The following is a 17,508-nucleotide window of genomic DNA, read 5'->3' as shown; positions in this document are numbered from 1 at the left end:
AAGCGAAGGTCGTGAAACATTGGGAGTTATCTCCAAAAGATTCCTGCGAAGTATATAAAGACAGGCGTAAGAGGAAAATTGAAGATAATACCGAGAGTAATGAGAATCGTGAAAATAGTGAAGAGAACTTAAACAAGACGAAACCTATTAAAAAGCGTGTAAAGAGACGACCATTGAAAAGGGACAGCCGTGGGTAGGTCATTAAAAATCACTACGATTATAAAGTATGAAAAATAATTATTACCATACTTACTTGTTATATTGATCACGCAATCGACATTACTAAGAGGATTTTATAGAACATGGAACAGTGATGTTAAATGATACGCCCATGGGCACTCGCACTGCTACAAGGCTCGTAAGTGCGCCACCGGCCTCTTAAGAATTGGTACGCTTTTTGTTTGAAGGCCTTTAACGCAAAAACATCAATTGTTGTGGGCTATAAAAATAAGTACAGTATAGTGTAACTATCTATCTATATAGATATATATAACTAATATTGATTTTCAGGCGATTTCTACCGGAGACATCAAGTACTAACTGTTCGTGTTCAAAATGCGCCGAGTCTATTTATTCTGATGACCAGTGATTTTATTCTCTGAACGATATATTGTTTATACTGAAATTGTTTTTTTATGACATATAAATGTGTGTGTAATTAAAATGCTATAACATGCAGTAATTATTTTAAATTCCAAATTTATATTCAATAAAAAAAAATAACTGTGACATCCGCTTTATACAGGGAAGGAACAACATATTTTCGTCCTTTATTTTCTTGTGAAAAAAATGAGATAGAAAAAGTAAAAAAATACATAAAATTGTGCAAATTGTCATTGCTTTTTTTCGGGATTTGTATCGTCTTTTTTACAAAGACTGGAAGCCATCTACAGTCTACACTCGCGCTGTATTTAGTTACTCGTTAAAATGGACGTGATTGGAACGACGGCGTTAGCTACTTTATGTGCCTTCCAATATTATAATGCATTGAGTTTTTATTACAAATACAAATAAAAATATCGTATCATGTCGTTATATGATTAACATAAATCCTTGGACTCACGCCCCGAAAACCGACAAAAGCGGAAAGGAGGCGAGGCAACACTCTCGCGCTCGCGTCTCCTCGTGTCGCCTCGTCGAGAGTGTGGATGGGCAATAAAAATAACATAGCGTAGTACGGTAAAACAATGAAGAAGATTGTATAGGTAAAGAAGAAAAAGTCAACTGACTAACTTGTCATTTACAATATGTTTATAAAAAATTCTAACAAATTTTAAAGTGTTTTAATTCAATTAAAAATTCTAAGAAATGTAGAAGTAATATCCGATGTCCGGGCCGCTGGGTGTAGGGAACTATGCTTCGTTTATCATTTGGTTTGGTGTTTTATGCATTTATGTGTCACTTCTAACAATTACAATACTTGGAGTGGTCTTTATTTTGTAAGTTATAGATTATTAGTAACATATTAATTATTTTGTGAAGTAGCTCTTACATTCTATTAGATATTTTTAAAGTATTTGGTTGAGGATATACTTATGTAAATAAAGCGCCTTAACATATATTTTTTACCGTAACATATAGTATGTATGTATTGTCGTTGTTGTCAGTACTTAAAAATTCAATGAATACGTGAACTTGGCACACCGCAGTAGTTATAAAATAATTGATTTTTTTATTTCTATAGTCACGCTGTATAGTTGTTTGATCTTAGTATAATCCGTATAGGGTGGTTAATTTCTTAAATGGTTCTATAAAACATATGCTGCATATTTTTCAAAGCAACGATCTATTTTTAGCTAAGGGTAACAGAGGCGAGACTTAGCGCTAAGTAAAACTCTGTATGTCGAACCCACTACGTTTTTGACGTATGCGAGTCAGACTTAGCCCTAAGACTCAAGTATATTGTATGTGAAGTTTAATGTGGTCGTGAGTGGTTATAAAATAGTATCTTTAATAAATTTTTGTATAATGACTAATAAGGCTAATGCACAAACCGTGCCAGAGCCATCAAGAGAAAAAAAAAGACTAATAAACTGTGCTGTCATTTGTCACAAACTGCATGTGATAATAGACAGTTAGGAAATGTCAATTTATGTTTGAATTTACATGATAACGACTAACGAGGGAGTGTCAAATTTAAATTTGTATTAATAACGAATTTTCGTTTGTTTGTGTAAACTGAAATGTGAATATTGTTTCAACTTTAATAAATTAACTAGTTGAATCCTTAGTTAGTGAAGTGTTTTTAAATAATGATAGAATAGTATCAACACGATATCAGAAATGGATCAAGAAGACACCCAGAGTAACAAAACTGATGCCGCGGCCGCGGCCAAGTGAGTGAAAATTGTAAATTAGGCTTAGTTTTAAAAAGCACATCAATTTTATGCTACTTTATAATTCAGTTTATTCAGATTTCACAATTTTTTACACTCTAAAATATAAACATGAAGAATTTATTGAATTTTTAGAATTAAAATTAATATTGAAATCTACCAGCACCGTAATTACTTGTACCGTGCTCGTACTAAGTTTTACATTTTAATCAATCGCGTACAATATTCAAATTCGTGCAGGCCAAGAAAGGAAAAAAAACAAAAAAATATTAAAATTCCAATGATTTGAAATTAGTTCAAATCTTAAAGCACAGGAGACTACAACAATTTTGTTTAGGGCTAGAATAGTATAGTATCGTTGAATTACTGAGTTGAGCTCTATGTATACACTTTATTACCAATTTGTCTTAAATTTCAGAAGGAAGCGCAGATCATCAATACTTAAAAGTCAAAGACCACCTCGAACTCCATTCTCTGAGCTTGAATTCAATGTTGCTACACCCACTGACACAACAAAGAGCCGTCGCGTTAGTTTCTCTAAAAGGACTGGTGTAGCGTAAGTTTTATATTATGTGTAAAGAGGGAATAGTATTTCTTGTATGTCATTTTTATTATTTCATTTCAGTCAAAGGCACCAGCTGGTACCTTATATATTTCACTATTCTCTATTGTGATTCTTGTAATAACTTACAAAAAAGTTGAAATGCCTTTATTACATTATAATAAAATATTTTATTATAATCTATAAAATGCAAATGTGTGCTTAAAATAAAAGTATTATGTGACTTAATTTTGCATTTAGGGTGTTTTTGTTACATTGTTATTATTGTTTGCTTCAGTTTTCTTAATTGTGGTCACACATTGTAGGGTTTTCATTCCTTCCTGCCTTTGATAACTATATTTGTGTTTACTTCTTAAATAAGGTGAATATGTAAGGCTGAATTTCTTTACAAGTTTACTGACTTATTAATATATTCCAGGGAATTTGTTACAAACGAAGGTACTACAACTTGGAAAAATTTCTATGAAGAACATAACAAGTCGCTAGAAACCTCTGGAAATGATGCTCATAATGGTCAAAGACCTCAATCTATTGGTCAATTAGGTCGACATATTTTTGACCAACAGTTTGAAGAATTTGAAGCTATAGATTTTGGAGGAACATTGCTCCCAACACAAACGCTTGCACAACAATTACATAACTCCCTAAACGTCAATATCACTCAGCAGCTGGCTGCATTAGAATGTACTGGGGAGAAACTTGCAATTCCACAACAAAACTTTGAGTTGAGTGAAGTAACTGACCAGAGAAGCAAACTTTTTAATGATGAACTCACCATTCCAGCTATGGCAGAAATGTCGAACCAAATGAATGTTGACTTTTCTGCTATGAATAGTAAATGTGATGATCTAGATGAAATTCAAAAAGATGTGAATAGAGTGCATCAAAATGTTGTTGGACCTGCTAATTTCGGGAATGTCTCTGAATATATAGAAGTTGACCTCAATATGACCAATGTTGGTGTAAGAAATGATGATGATATGTCTATAACTGAGACAGTTCATATCCCGAAAGTACAAGAAGTAGTGAAGTCAGCATCAAAGAAATCGATTACAAAGTTTAGTTTAGACGATAAAGAGAATATAGCTCTTAATCCATATGCACCGATTTGTGAAAGTGAACATTTTGCCATAGAGGAAAAAAATGAAGTATTAGTTTTTGATGGCAAAAAATTAACTGTGCAGATTGAGAAAAAAAGTGTTTGTGCACCTGTATCTGTAGAATCACGACCAAGAAAGACAATAATACTTAATACAGATGATGATTTGCCTAATTTCAAATCAGATCCAAATCCATGTTTAAAATTACAAGAAGTTAATCAAGAAAACCTGGATGATGTGTCTAGAAGTAGGACAACATTGTTTGAAGATAAATCCATGACCCAAGCTCTACCTGTAAACATTATTGATCAGAATGAAGTACAAATTAACCCAGAAAGAGAAAGGACTATTATCTGCAATGACGACTGTAACATGTCTACAACTCAAGTTATATCTACAAAAATATACAATCAAGACCAAAAAGTAGTACAGGATAATGCAGAAAGAAGAAGAACTATTGTCTATGGTAATGACTGTGATATATCTATGACACAAGCCCTGTCAAGTAATGTTATTATTGATGCCTACACTGCACAGGCTAAAGAAAAGAGACAAACAATTGTCTTTGAAAATGATGGAGATTTATCATTAACACAGGCTGTTCCCAGTATAAAAGTTATGCAACACAAAGAAAATCCTTCAGAGGCTAAGGTAGAAAAGAGACGAACTATAATTTTTGAAAATGATGGAGATTTATCATTAACACAAGCTATTCCTACTATAGAAGTTATGCATAACAAAGAAAATCCTTCAGAGGCTAAGGTAGAAAAGAGACGAACTATTATTTTTGAAAATGATGGAGATTTATCATTAACACAGGCTATTCCTACTTTAGAAGTTATGCATAACAAAGAAAATCCTTCCGAGGCCAAGGTAGAAAAGAGACGAACTATTATTTTTGAAAATGATGGAGATTTATCATTAACACAGGCTATTCCTACTATAGAAGTTATGCATAACAAAGAAAATCCTTCCGAGGCTAAGGTAGAAAAGAGACGAACCATTATTTTTGAAAATGATGGAGATTTATCATTAACACAGGCTGTTCCTACTGTAGAAGTTATGCATAACAAAGAAAATCCTTCAGAGGCTAATGTAGAAAAGAGACGAACTATTATTTTTGAAAATGATGGAGATTTATCATTAACACAGAATATTCCAACTGTAGAAGTTATGCATAACAAAGAAAATCCTTCCGAGGCTAAGGTAGAAAAGAGACGAACTATTATTTTTGAAAATGATGGAGATTTATCATTAACACAGGCTATTCCTACTTTAGAAGTTATGCATAACAAAGAAAATCCTTCAAAGGCTAATGTAGAAAAGAGACGAACTATTATTTTTGAAAATGATGGAGATTTATCTATTACACAAGCTATTCCTACAGATATCATAAATAATAAAGTACCAGTAGAAAGTAAACCGGAAAGAAGGCGAACTGTAGTCTTTGATAATGACGGTGATATATCAATAACACAAGCTCTCCCTACAAATATAGTTAATACCATAAGCAGAGAAGGTTTAGCCAAGCTTGAAGAAAAAATGAATGACATATCTACTATGCAAGCTGTGTCTAACCATTTATTAATGAATGCTAATAAATGTGAAACTACAAATAAAAGAAAAACTATTGTCTATAAAGATGATGGTGATATATCAATGACGGAAGCAGTTCCAGCAAAAATATATCAAAGTCACAATAATATAATAAAAACGGTTTCAAGTGAAATTCCTCCACCACAAATAGATATTAATACTCAAAATAAAACGCAGAATTATGAAGATATGGATATTTCAGTTACTCAAACACTACCACAAAATATCCTGTCAAAGAGAAGAACAATTTGCAATGAAGATGACTTATCTAGGACACAAGCCATACCTTCAAACATGTTAAATAAAAATAAGACTGTTTTGTATGACAACAATATGGATATATCTATTACTCAAACAATTCCACAGAGTGTCTTTTTAGCCCAGATAGAAAAACAGACACCTCTTTCTACCAATGAGGTCACAAGAGATCAAACGCAACCCGCACAAATACTTCCCAGAATTGAAAGTGCACTTTTACGGGAATGTCAATCTACAATTCAAAATGTAAACAATTTACAAGCAGAAGCTAAAAGAGACATTTGTGTTACCCAATCTGAAAATAAGATCACAGAAACTAATATGGTAGAATTAAATAGCATGGTATTGCCAGAAAATTTGGTAGAAAATATGGATATATCGGACAATGTCCCTTCTCAACCTGCGGACTTCAATATGTCAGTAGATGAACTTAAAATAGAAGAGAAACAATTTCAAAGTGAACCTGTTAATGAGACAGATAAACCTGATTACGGTAATCTATCTAATAAACCTATACCGAGTAATATCCTTACTCTAGAACAGAATTTGGAAAATAAGCAGAGAAAATCACAACATTATCACGAATCTCTACGTGGCAACCAAGCTTTTGTTTATCAATCTATAACAAATGTAAAAATTTCTGATCAAGAAGGGAATGGAAGTTCAAAAATACTTACAGAAAAGCCGTCGAGAGAGTCTATCAAAGAAAACTTATCATTCATTAAGTCTGAGAATAATTTACATCTAACGGACGCAAGTGCACCTTTAGATATTACCGAGTCCATCGATAGAGATAAACAAATAGAAGAAATAAAATCAGATTTTGAAAAGCCGAAGGTTTGTGTTACTGGATCAATTTCATCTCAAATTTCAACAAAAACTAAGAAATCAATATTAAACGAATTACTAGATATGTCGACTGGCTCGGAAGAGTGTTTGGATGACAAAAATATCAAGGCCGTAATAGACAGTAGAAGTGACGACTTAAAAGTCCTTCAAGAAGACATAAATATTGCTGAAATAAGATCGAGTGATGTATTCAGAATAACAAGAGGTAGTTTTGATGGACCGGAATTGGAAGAATTTAAAACAAAAACTGAAATTGAAGATTCGCCTGCGATTAAGTTTGAAGATAATGACGTTGATGATTTTAAGATCAAATTGCAAACTTTAAAAACAATATCCAAAAATAGACATTACGAACAAGTGGTTAGCGACGACATAGAAGAACCAGATTTGAATAAAACAAATACAAGAAAATCGTTTAAGAATGCGGACGATACTCGGGAGTTATTACAAATGCTCTCTGAGTTCACCGATCGGCCAACTCTGTCACCAACTATTGAAGAAGATATGTATTTAAAAGAAGAGGAAAAGTATGGAGAGACACAAACTGAGCCACGAAGAATTAGTTTTGCTGCTAATAGACGATCTATTGTTCTCAGCAAAGAAGAACTTTTTAATAACATTTCAATGGCTCAAGCTGCACTACAGGAATCGCGTTACCTAGACGATACTTTCGATGTAGCGACTGAGATGTCTAATGGAACAATAGATATTGAGGACAGAAACCAAAAATCTTTAAGAATGGGCAGTGATGTGGTTAAAGAGCTTAAATTTGATGACACAGAAGATGATGTAGTGATTTCGCCGTTGAAGAAAACTGCGTTCGGTGAAACAACTTATATGAACGAAAGTAAAGAAAAATCTAAAGTTATACCGACTTACGATGTAACAGATGGTATTAAAGAACTAATGAATGATTTGGTTAAGCCAATGGCTGATATTCTACCCTTCGAGGCTGGCAATTTAGATAGATCAACGAAAAAATCACCGTCAACAATCAGTACACAAATACAAGCTAATCTTATAACTTCGAGTCAAATTGATATAGATGTTGAACTACAATCGACTCCAGATTCAGTTGCGGATATGGGTTCATCGTTGCTTAGTAAAGTTACTTCTCTGGGTAGTAAAGCGATAGCCAGCGTTTTCCCAGGACCAAAGATAGATGATGAACAACCGGAAAAATCTAAATCCCCAAGAAATCGACCAAGTGTGCCAGGACACGTACTTGTGTTCGATCCCGGAAATCCATTAAACAATGTTATATTATCTGCTAGGGATTACGAAAATGTTCACTCATACAATCCTATACGATCATCCGAAACGCTTCATTCTGAACGAGAACATTCCGTACAATTGACTGACTCTAACGAAGATAAGGGAAGGGTTGAAACACAATACAACGTTAACGTGGCTATCGCATCAGGCGACGCTGGCTCGCAAATCAATAGAAGCAATACGTCCATAAAGAGTAAACCACTATCTATAGATCGATCAGTGGAAATGAAACTGAACATAAGAGATAATGAAATTAACACGGAAATTGCTATGAAACCGAATTCAGAACTTTTGGACGCACATTCATCGCTCACGTTGGTTGATGACGCATTAGCACGCAGCACTTTTGATGTCGACTTAGATACGCGCACAGAATCTGATGTTAAGACGCCGGTACGGGTTATATATGAAATGGATGAGAATGGATGTCTGTCGGAGAAGCTGGAATCAGATCTTACGTCAAACGAAGATGTAGAAGTCGATCATCCGAAGAAGCGCGGCCTCAGTCCCTATGCGCCAACAACAGATTTGACCCCAAAGCCGCGAAGTAAAATACAGAAAATGTCAAAGACAAGAACAAGTCCAAAGAAACCGATAACCGTTCAGGAGATTATGACAGAGTTCAATATTACGAAGAGAGAACAAAATGCGATCGTGAAACAAGTGAATAAGGCTGTAGATTTTGAAATGAGAAGCGTGACGTCATACGAGAGTACGCAAAGTGCGAAATCAGAGCGGCAATTTAGCAGTGAATCTTCGAGGGTAGATTTCAGAAGCATTAGTGAACAAAGCTCGAAGAATATGTTCGAAGAGTGCGAATCCAGTACCAACGTTGTCGCAAAGATTGACATGTTGCCGTTTATGGGGTAAGTTTTCCAATTAAATTAGTGCTTATAGCAAGATTTTTTCATTATTACATACATTTTCTGAACCAGAGATTCAGGGCCCTTCGAGAGGAGGGTGTACTGATATCTAGAAGGCCCCTATCGCTTTCGTGAGCCTTCTGTTATAGTCCAAGTTTACTTAACTTAATTAAAATCCCCCATGTGGTGCAGAGGGCATCCAGCGTAGAACACCAGCCTGATCGCTCTTGAGCAGCCATTTTGACTTCACTCCAGGTCATTCTAGCTTTGCAATGATGCTTCGTTGTTCTTTCGCTTCTGATCATATGCTTCGTAATTCTTTCGCTTCTGATCATATGCTTCGTAATTCGTTCGCCTCTGAACAGATGCTTCTTAATTCTTTCGCATCTGAACTGATGCTTCGTAATTCTTTCGCAGTCTGAACAGATGCTTCGTAATTCTTTCGCAGTCTGAACAGATGCTTCGTAATTCTTTCGTATCTGAACAGATGCTTCGTAATTCTTTCGTATCTGAACAGATGCTTCGTAATTCTTTCGCATCTGAACAGATGCTTCGTAATTATTTCGCCTCTGAAGAGATGCTTCGTAATTCTTTCGCCTCTGAACAGATGCTTCGTAATTCTTTCGCTTCTGAACAGATGCTTCGTAATTCTTTTGCATCTGAACGGATGCTTCGTAATTCTTTCGCCTCTGAACGGATGCTTCGTTGTTCTTTCGCCTCTGAACGGATGCTTCGTTGTTCTTTTGCCTCTGAACATATGCTTCGTTGTTCTTTCGCCTCTGAGCAGATGCTTCGTAATTCTTTCGCCTCTGAATATATGCTTCGATGTTCTTTCGCCTCTCCAATGTTCCTTGATGGTCCTTCGATTAATTAAAGTACCTGTGTTATTTTTAGAAGTCGTGACTGCGAGTGGGAAGCTACTTCCGGTGACATATGGACCTTCCTGTTGCTTCGATCGCGTGTAAGGGTGACTGTTAAACACGAACATAGTTATTTCAACGCGTCTAGAACGAGTGTAAGAGCTGATACCCCGGTTGTGGCTGTGAATGTCGAAATGGTTCATAATGGTATGTATGTTGGAGTATTTAAAGACTATCTATGCGGAGATACACATGCGTAACCTACTCTCAAAAATTACTTAGGGAGCGTTTAAGTATTATAGGTCGGTTAGTAGGTACTCATACTAATGCAATTTCACTATACAGTATGTTTAAAAATATGACTTTTTTGCCAAGCTATATATTTTAGTCTACTCTGGTTTTAGTAAGGTTGGGTGGGTTGTAAATAAGTAAAAATGTGTCAAATACATATAAATATTATGTGCATACGAGGGTGGATCCAAAAGTTCTAAGCCCGACCAAGAACGTAAAAGTTTGTGTAAATAATTTTTCATTTTTCGACATAAGCTCCATCTAGCTCAACACACTTCACTTTTACTTCACTAACAATTCTTTCAATACTCCTCTTAGAAACACCAGTCGCATTATAATAGTCTCCTCTGACATCAGTCGCATCTGATGTCAAATTAAAGATTGCATTTTTTCATTAAACTGTTTTTATTTAGATGCTTAAAATAATTAAAAACATTGTACACTATTTCACGAGATTGTCCTGGTAATGTTTAGACGGAATATATTTCATAAGAAATTTTTTTCAAAGTATTCTAACCTCCAACCAAATAAGTAAACAACCACAGACAAAATAATAATGAGAAAAAAAGATCAACATAAACCGTAGCAAAAGCAAAACAATTACTGTCTCTTTTATACTCATAAGCTTGACCGAGCGCGAGAGAGACAGACAGTCTTTTCATGATACATATTCAGTGTGACGTCACGCCTCGCGCTTATTCACAGACACAAGCACAAAGTGTAAATGTGTTGAAGCCGCCAGCTTTAGATAACATAGCAATATAGCATGTTCCCCGGTTGGTGACTTTTGGAATTTTCTAAGGATTTCTGCCTAATTGGTCAACCAATGATAATTTAAAGAAAAAACTTTTTAACCGGATTAAAGTTATGTATAATTATAAATTTACAATTATTTAACATAATTTTAAACGTGGTCACGGTGACCACGCACGCTGTAAAGCACGCGAAACGTCGGATAAATTTGAAATTATGTTAAAAAAAATGTGCGTGTACTAGTTTACACACGTTAGAAGTGAAACTTCTTTATGACCTTATTTTTCGAAAAATTATCTATAATATGCAACTTTACAGATATTTAAATAAAGATAGTTAAATAAAGTTAAATTAGATAAAGTTTAACAAAAAGCTTTTAATATCACAGACTTGAATACAAATAATACAAATATTTCATTTTACCTTATTACCACTAAGATTATTACAGAATTTCATAAATTGTAATAGAATTTTTAGTATCATTGTTATCGTTATTATACATTTTTGTTATTAATGGTTTAGAATCTCTTTTAATCAACCCTGGTAGGGACAAGAAAAAGACGCGCGTAACGGTCAAATGTGACGCGTAACCGAATCATGTGACGCGTAACCGAAAAATGTGACGCGTAACGAAAAAATGTTACACAAAATTTTTTTCCAACCCCGATAAAGAAGTTTCACTTCAATAATTGTAAATTTATAATAATACATAACTTTAATCCGGTTAAAAAGTTTTTTCTTTAAATGTGTAAAGGTTATGTCAATCAAAGACAATACAATGATAACAATGATTCTAATTGCTTCGTAACGTATTAACAATGAATTTTCAGATGAAAAAGACCCGCTTATCGCACTATGTCTACGTCTAGCGACGCAATCCATGCGATACGAGTGTTCTCGTAAGTGTACGACGGCGGGCGAAGTACCGATGATGCTAAAGCGTTGTGTGTCTGTGTCTAAAACAGCTGTTCAGTGGTTGAAAGCCATGCGTGATGCTATGCTAAGGCTGGCTTTTCAGGTGGATAGGGACGGGTGTCTTACTTTAAAGGTAAGTTTAGTATGTATGGTATGTTATTCAATAGTTAATAGACGACTTGTAGTTTGACGACTCATTGGTCTAGTGGTTAGTACCCCTGACTGCGAATCCATGGGTTCGATCCCCGGCTGAGACGAACATCGATGTGATGAGCATTTGTTGTGCTTAGGTCTTGGGTGTTTAAATATGTATTTATATGTCTATGTATAATATGTATGTATATCCGTTGCCTAGTATCCATAACACAAGCTTCACCAGCTTAGCATGGGACTAGGTCAATTGGTGTGAATTGTCTTTAAAAAAAAAATTGTCTATGCACAGTGGATTTCGCGATGAAAGAATCACTCTAATTTCGTCGTATTTGGAAGTTATTACAGGCAAAAGGTAATAATTCACTGGTACTTTTAAAAAATATCCCTTACGTCAGTAATGGGTCACCATAAATTTAACTTCGAAACGTAAACTTTTAACTATTTAGCTGAAAAACCTAAAAAGTTTTCATTCCGGAAAACGACAATCTCTGGGGTAGCATAGCAAAATGTTCCATGTTGGTATGAACTAAAAAGGTTGGCTAAGTAAAATCATATTAAAAAGAAAAGTTCGCGGCCCATAGATCTCGATTCTATCATTTAAGTTGATAACGACGCATTATTTACATATGACTAATTTAATAATAATAATCAGTGGCGCTACAACCTCTTTAGGTCTTGGCCTCAGATTTTTGAATCTGTTTCATGATCAATTTTAAATCTAATAGACAAGAAGGTGATCAGCCAGTACCTGACACACGCCGTCGACTTTTTTGGTCTAAGACATGTCGGTTTCCTCACGATGTTTTCCTTCACCGTTCGAGCAAATGTCTATGTCTATGATAGAAAGTCCATTGGTGCACATCCGGGGATCGAACCTATGACCTTAGGAGTCGCACTGCTCTTGACTTGACTAATTTACAGTTTTAATTTAATTTATATTATGTACCTAAATGTTTAAAATGCAAATACTTTTAGCACTAATACTATGATCGCCGTATCATCTGTCAGTTTGACATAAGAGATTGACGTCTGACAGATTGTCATATTTTGACAGGTGGCAAATATACGCCTCCGTTCCGTGTGGGAAGTCTCAATGCGTATAGAGCTGACAGTGGAAGACGCACACGAGACGGCATGGCCATGCGCCAATTCCATTGGCATTTCGACGATCGTCGCCGATGTGGAGGTGGCCGCTGATTCCTTGAATGGTTTAATTAAGAATGTTCCCCATGATTGGGGACATGTGCCTAGGACCATTTGGTGAGATATCATTTTTATTTTATACTAGCTGGCCTGGCGAACATCGTACCGCCTAACAGTCGATTCTTTATTATTTTTTAATACTTATTCTGCTATTCGGGACACCGGTCTAGCTAAGATAAAAAAAAGAAAGTTGATAATACAACAAATACATTATGTCAAAAAAAAAAAATTTACCTTCCCGGAACCCCTCCACTAACACTTGAACTTTATGATATGGTATTAAAGTTTAAATTGCCTTTAAATATTATTACGAATATTTTGTATGGCAATATAGAAAAGTGTTGTTTTTAGACTTTTTCACTCAATATTTTTTTAATTTTTCTCTCCGTAAGAACCATCCTCGTACTTCAAGGAATATTATAAAAAAAGAATTGGCCAAATCGGTCAAGCCGTTTTCATGTTATGTCGTGACAACGGAAAACGGGTTTCATTTTTATATATATATAGACTAGATGACCCCGTGAACTTTGTTTCACCAAAATATATTTGTGTCAAAACTTTTAAAAAAGACCAAAGAGGTCGGCACTCATACAGCAGACTACATACTAATACTAGGAAACACAATATTTTTGAAAGAATCTACAAATATGTAAGTGACAACCAAGTGACAAGTTTTTATTTCTAAAAAGACCAATTTCCCAACTAAGAACAGTTTGTATTGGGAAATTCAATTGTCGTTTTTAGTATTTTTCTTTAAGTTTCCCATCGTTTAAACCTTCCCTGATCTTCCACAAATATTTTGAGATCATAATTAGCCAAATCGGTCCAGCCGTTTTCAAGTTTTAGCGAGACTAACGAACAGCAATTCATTTTTATACAGGGTGGCCAAAAAGTCGTGGATCAAACGCAAATAGGGGATAGATGAGGTCATTAGCGGCAAAAAATTGTTCTACGGGAGGTCTCTAAGGTCAACCCTTGCAGAGTTATGATTTATTTTCGATTTTATATGAAAATTGACTTTTTTTACTAATTCTTATTGAAATTCGAAAAAATCTACATCCTGTATCTTTTTCATAATATCCTCTAGATTGGTACTGATGAGTTCTTGCATTAGACATAATATTTATAGTTGTTTATTGAGTCTATTGAAGATAATATTAAGTTATACGATGTAAAATTTTTTCAAATCATAACTTTTTGTTTATTTCGGACCCCACTGTGAAAAAAATTACTCTACCGAAAAGTGACCATATACAAGTTATGGCGCATTTAATAGGGATTCTGAACAGGTATTACACGTGGCCATGAGTCGCTCTAATATCTTTCTAGGACGAAAAAATCCCCTATTTGCGTTTGATCCACGAGTTTTTGGCCACCCTGTATATATAGAAGATAGAAGATTATGTTAATCCAAAAATCTCTTAAGTTAAAGTTAGGAAACAATTTCATTCAAATCGGTTGATTAGTTTTTTACATTTTATATAAAGGATCGTTCAAGTATTACGTCACGCAATTTTCGGAGATTATTGGGAACTCCCCCCCCCCGTACGTAATAGTTTCGTGACCACCCAGTGACTCTTTATACCTAAAAGTTACTATTTTGTCCTGTACTGGAAAGTCGAAAGTAATGTTAACAATAAATAACAATTAAATAAATATATTAATAACGCGTGATTCTATCCCTACCCCGCATCTTAACGTGTTACATGAGAAACACAAAAATTCGTTACATACTACGCTCCCTTATTGTTAAATCGGTATTTTATTTAAATTCTATATGATTTTTGTATTAATATTTGGCCGTAACCGAACCTCAGACCTCCTGACTTAACCATTCGATGTATGGCTTATAAAATAAATAAGATTTAAAAAAAACAACGTGTGTGTACTTATGTACACGCGTTAGAAGTTATACTTCTTTGGCGAAACAAGATAATAATCTTTTCAAAAAATTTATTCTTCGTTTACATAAAAACGACACTAACAGTAGAAAAAAGGTATTTAATACATTGAAAGTTTTATAATAACGCATTATCTAGTTAAATAAAGTTTATCTAAATATCACAAAAAAATATTTCTACATAATTTAAGAAATGATTTTTTTTTAATTTTGACTATAGCAGGGTGTGGGTGTTTTGTGCGCGCGCGCATCGTAAAAATTTACTCTCAACATTTTTCCCTAACGCGCCAAAAGAAGTATAACTTCAATAAATATAGTTAAAAAAAACTAAAAAACACGCTTTTAAAGCACATCAAACTAAAAAGTGAAAAATAATTCCTAATTTAGGCTGAAAATGGTAATGAACAAAAAATACTGGTATTATTGTGAAAAAGCGTGGGATTTTTTTTCGGATTATTGCATTGTCATCGATCTTTGACAGGTGCGCAAAGTTTGAACTAAATCTGTCCGTTAAAAGTGGGTCAAAACCGAGTCCGAAGTAGTCGGTTACATACATACATACAGGTGAAGCTAATATAAAGCGTGTAAAAACCTCACACCGGCGTATCCTACCACGTGTGACTGTTTCAGATATTTAAGAATCTTTTTTCTATTTCAGGAAAATCTTTAAGTACCTCAAAAATAAGCCGCGCGATGATGACTTCTATGGGATTAATATATTAAATATGGTTAAATAGTGTTATTTCCGCATTTTATAATCTGTGATTCATGAACGAAGACTGAACTCATAACTTACCTAACCTCCATTAGTTGAAGATTTCAAAATGACAATAGCGTAAAAATTGTCCATCTGTGAATCTCAATGAACATAGTGTGACAGTTGACAATTTTGACAATTGACAGGAGCAGACCATAAATTCCTAAAGAAATTTGACAATTATTGGCGATAGAAATAACTTTGAATTTAGACAATTTAGGTTTTAGCTAATTTATTAAATAAAGATTAACTTGCGTATATTGAATTCCTGTCATTTTTGAGCTACGGAAGTCAAAGATAAGTTTTGTTTCGGAATCTTGAGAGTCAAAACTCGGCAAGAACTAGTATGTCAAGATGTTTTGGCATATGGAAGCGATACTAGGCGCCAAGTTACGACTAATTCCTTTATAATTTTGTATTTGAAACTAAAAAAAATAAATAAGTTAAAAATGTTTCAGTACAAAAATTTCCCAATGTTTATATATAATGGTAAAATTCACAGTTGTAAACCGGGCTTTTCCGAAGCGCAATTGCAAATGAAATATTCAATCTAATTTTATCTCAGTGATTTTTAAACGTCGATTTTTTAAATATTTCGATAAAAAATGTAAAAAGGAAAATTTCAACATATCATAATAAATGTATTGTTTAATTTTAGTTTTAAGGTTTTTCAATACTGTATTACTTTACAATTTTATTAAAATATTGGTTGAATTATTGCGTTTTAATTACCTTTTGATTGTTTCTTATAATCTATGAATGGGTATAGAGTAGAAAAGCAACGGTGACTTGTCTATTAACAGTGACTATTTCTATTCTAAAGCGTGTATATAGGCCTCATAGCCTAGTGGTATTATTAAGTGGCAGCTAAGTGAGAGGTACCGGGTTCGATTCCCGGTGCGAGGGCAAGTTTTAATTTAATTTAAATTTGTTCCCGGCCTTTGGGAGGGTTGGTGGGTACCGGGAGAGTGCCTAAACCGTACATGGAGGACACGGTCAAATTTCTAAAGACAAGCACGAACTATAAAATATCCTATACTTGACGCTGGCTAATGCACAAATCGTGCCAGAGCCATAAAAAAAAAGATTATTATTATTATTCTAAAGCGTGTATAATTTTTTTTATAAATGTGACCTGGGTACAAGTCAATTGGCCGAAATCTTTTTTTAATCTTTAGGAAAAATTTGCATCATGCAATATAGTTATATGCTATACAGATAGACAAAAATGTGCTTTTTTGAATGTTATTATTTTTATTGTGCTTTATGAAGATGCCTCAATATCGCAAGATATTAATAAAATAAGTAAAAATACAACATATTTGCCGGTGCTGCAAAAACGCTAGCGTAGCGTTCAAATAAGAATTGTTTTTTTATGTAATTTCTAACAGTAGTAATAAACTTTTTCTTTATCTAATATAGATTTTTCTTCTTACCATTTAACGATAACTCTTTGTAACATCGAAATATGCACAGTCCTTTGAGTGTCGTTATATCAATCAAAATAAGTTTATTCAGTTTAGATGCTTCTTAGGGCATGCGATGAATGTCAAAAACGTTTACAAAATTCGCGAAAGAGCAAGACTACGCCATCCGTTCGCAAAACTACCAGGAGGCCTTGTTCTGAGAAGAACGGGCAAGAAACTCAGCAAGTTTTACCCTCCCTCTACATTACAATTATTCAAAGGAAAATGTCATAAAACCGCAACGTCATTAAAGTTACATAAGTAAAAAAAAATAAAAATTAGTTCTGTGATTTACCACATTCACCATTACACACATATTAACAACACTTCAAAGATAACAAAACAAATTATAACAATATATCTAGAACTAT

The 17,508-nt window shown here is 34.2% G+C and overlaps 1 protein-coding gene across 3 annotated transcripts; it reads left to right on the top strand.

Moving 5' to 3' along the window:
* The first annotated feature begins 1,273 nt into the window (after positions 1–1,273).
* On the top strand, positions 1,274–16,386 carry LOC125058462. Of its 3 annotated transcripts, none has more exons than XM_047662538.1 (7): positions 1,274–1,439; positions 2,755–2,892; positions 3,317–8,842; positions 9,737–9,906; positions 11,574–11,791; positions 12,866–13,071; positions 15,573–16,386. In XM_047662538.1, the coding sequence occupies exons 1-7, from the start codon at positions 1,327–1,329 to the stop codon at positions 15,649–15,651; spliced, it is 6,450 nt and encodes a 2,149-aa protein (XP_047518494.1). In that variant the 5' UTR covers positions 1,274–1,326; the 3' UTR covers positions 15,652–16,386. The 3 variants fall into 3 exon arrangements, with proteins under 3 accessions (XP_047518494.1, XP_047518493.1, XP_047518495.1); XM_047662537.1 differs by having other exon boundaries at positions 1,277–1,439; positions 9,734–9,906; XM_047662539.1 differs by lacking the exon at positions 1,274–1,439 and adding an exon at positions 2,128–2,336 and having other exon boundaries at positions 9,734–9,906.
* Positions 16,387–17,508: the final 1,122 nt, after the last annotated feature.

This window comes from Pieris napi, chromosome 18 (assembly GCF_905475465.1).
Source record: "Pieris napi chromosome 18, ilPieNapi1.2, whole genome shotgun sequence".
Lineage (NCBI taxonomy): Eukaryota > Metazoa > Arthropoda > Insecta > Lepidoptera > Pieridae > Pieris > Pieris napi.
The sequence above is the reverse complement of the archived record's forward strand: the minus strand, read 5'-3'. Positions and strand labels throughout refer to the sequence as shown.

What these genes read in the sequence shown, in the direction of transcription:
- LOC125058462 (XM_047662537.1), top strand. Translation starts at nt 1,327, where the DNA reads ATGTCCGGGCCGCTGGGTGTAGGGAACTATGCTTCGTTTATCATTTGG. An exon ending in CTTGGAGTGGTCTTTATTTT is followed by an intron (nt 1,440 to 2,754) that starts GTAAGTTATAGA and finishes CTTAAATTTCAG; the next exon opens with AAGGAAGCGCAGATCATCAA. An exon ending in TGTCGAAATGGTTCATAATG is followed by an intron (nt 9,907 to 11,573) that starts GTATGTATGTTG and finishes ATGAATTTTCAG; the next exon opens with ATGAAAAAGACCCGCTTATC.